The sequence below is a fragment of the Morus notabilis genome, unplaced genomic scaffold (assembly GCF_000414095.1).
Source record: "Morus notabilis unplaced genomic scaffold, ASM41409v2 Scaffold1016, whole genome shotgun sequence".
Classification (NCBI taxonomy): Eukaryota; Viridiplantae; Streptophyta; class Magnoliopsida; order Rosales; family Moraceae; genus Morus; species Morus notabilis.
Window position 1 is genome coordinate 45,695 of NW_010366781.1, and position 1,371 is coordinate 47,065.

At 47.4% G+C, this 1,371-nt stretch overlaps 1 protein-coding gene across 1 annotated transcript; it reads left to right on the top strand.

The window, feature by feature from the left end:
- The first annotated feature begins 337 nt into the window (after window positions 1-337).
- Window positions 338-1,371, top strand: LOC21386612 (pathogenesis-related genes transcriptional activator PTI6). Its single transcript, XM_010111145.2, has one exon. The coding sequence runs from the start codon at window positions 413-415 to the stop codon at window positions 1,295-1,297; it is 885 nt and encodes a 294-aa protein (XP_010109447.1). The 5' UTR covers window positions 338-412; the 3' UTR covers window positions 1,298-1,371.

Here is a 1,371-nt window from a genome sequence, read left to right on the forward strand (position 1 = left end):
CCACGTGTCATATCCCACCGCCTTAATACTTATGCGGCGAGTCGTAAGGGATCTCCGGTTGTCTCCGGAATCTCCGGCTGTAACAATCAATCTTATATTAACACACGCAAAAAAAAAAAAGAAAAAAAAGAAAAATTCTTAATAAATTAAATAAAAATTAAAAAAAAAGGAAAAAGAAAAAGTTCGGACTGGTGGAGCCTACTAGGATTCATTCATCACTCTCTCATATAAAACGGCATTCTCTTCATTCCTGGCATTTTCTGTAACTCAAAACAAAAAAAAATTTTAGCTTTATTTCTCTCTCTTTTTTAACACTTTTGTTTTCTGGTCTCTCATTTTTGGTCCTTTCTTCTTCTTCGATGATCAAAATATTCAGTATAGTCAGCAAATTTCTGGTTTTGGTTAAGCAAAAATGGGTTCGGTAAAGCTAACAGAGCACCGTACAGTGACGAGAAAACTCGTGAAATCTTCTTCTTCTTCCGCTTCTGCTTCGAAGTTTTTCACGAGAGTTGTACGGATTTCTGTGACGGACGAGGACGCGACGGACTCGTCGAGCGGAGAAGAGGAAGAGGAGAGTTCGACAATGAGGGTGGTGAAGCGGCACGTGAACGAGGTGAGGATCGAGGAGTTCTACTCGGAAGCTTCTAGAAATTCAAGGCCGGAGATCGTCAGGAACGGAAGGAAGACGGCGGCGGTGAGGTGTTCCAGCGAGGAGTATTTTCCAAAGGGGAGGAAGTTTCGCGGAGTTCGGCGGCGGCCGTGGGGAAGGTGGGCGGCGGAGATCAGGGATCCGCTCCGGCGGACGAGGATTTGGCTTGGGACTTACGATACGGCGGAGGAGGCCGCCATGGTTTACGACAAGGCCGCGATTCGGATCAGAGGACCCGACGCCCTTACCAATTTCGGATCATCCTGCTCCGATTACTCCTCTGATGACGCCGTTTTGGTCTCCGACGAGTTTTCGGAGTCGTCGCAGGCTGTGTGCTCGCCGACCTCCGTTCTTAGATTTCGGCCTCTGGAGTCAAAGCCTGGTCAACTGGAGAGTGGAACTACTAGTGGAGAGAAATGGAATTTGGCGGAGGATTTTCTGCTTTTGGATTCGGATTTCTTGGGAGATTGTTTGTACAAGGAGTCTCCACCGCCGCTGTTCGCCGTCGACGAGGTCGGCGTGCCGGCTGCGATTCCTGAGGAGGAATACGGCGACGTTTTGGTGGACTTGGACGGGGATTTCGGGTCGTGTAAATGGGACGTCGATCATTACTTTCAAGACCCATTGGGCATTGAAGAATTATCATGAGCTCAAAAGATTGATTGATCTGAATGACTTTGGTGGTAGATTCCGAGTGGAGTTTTGATACAATATTTAGTGTG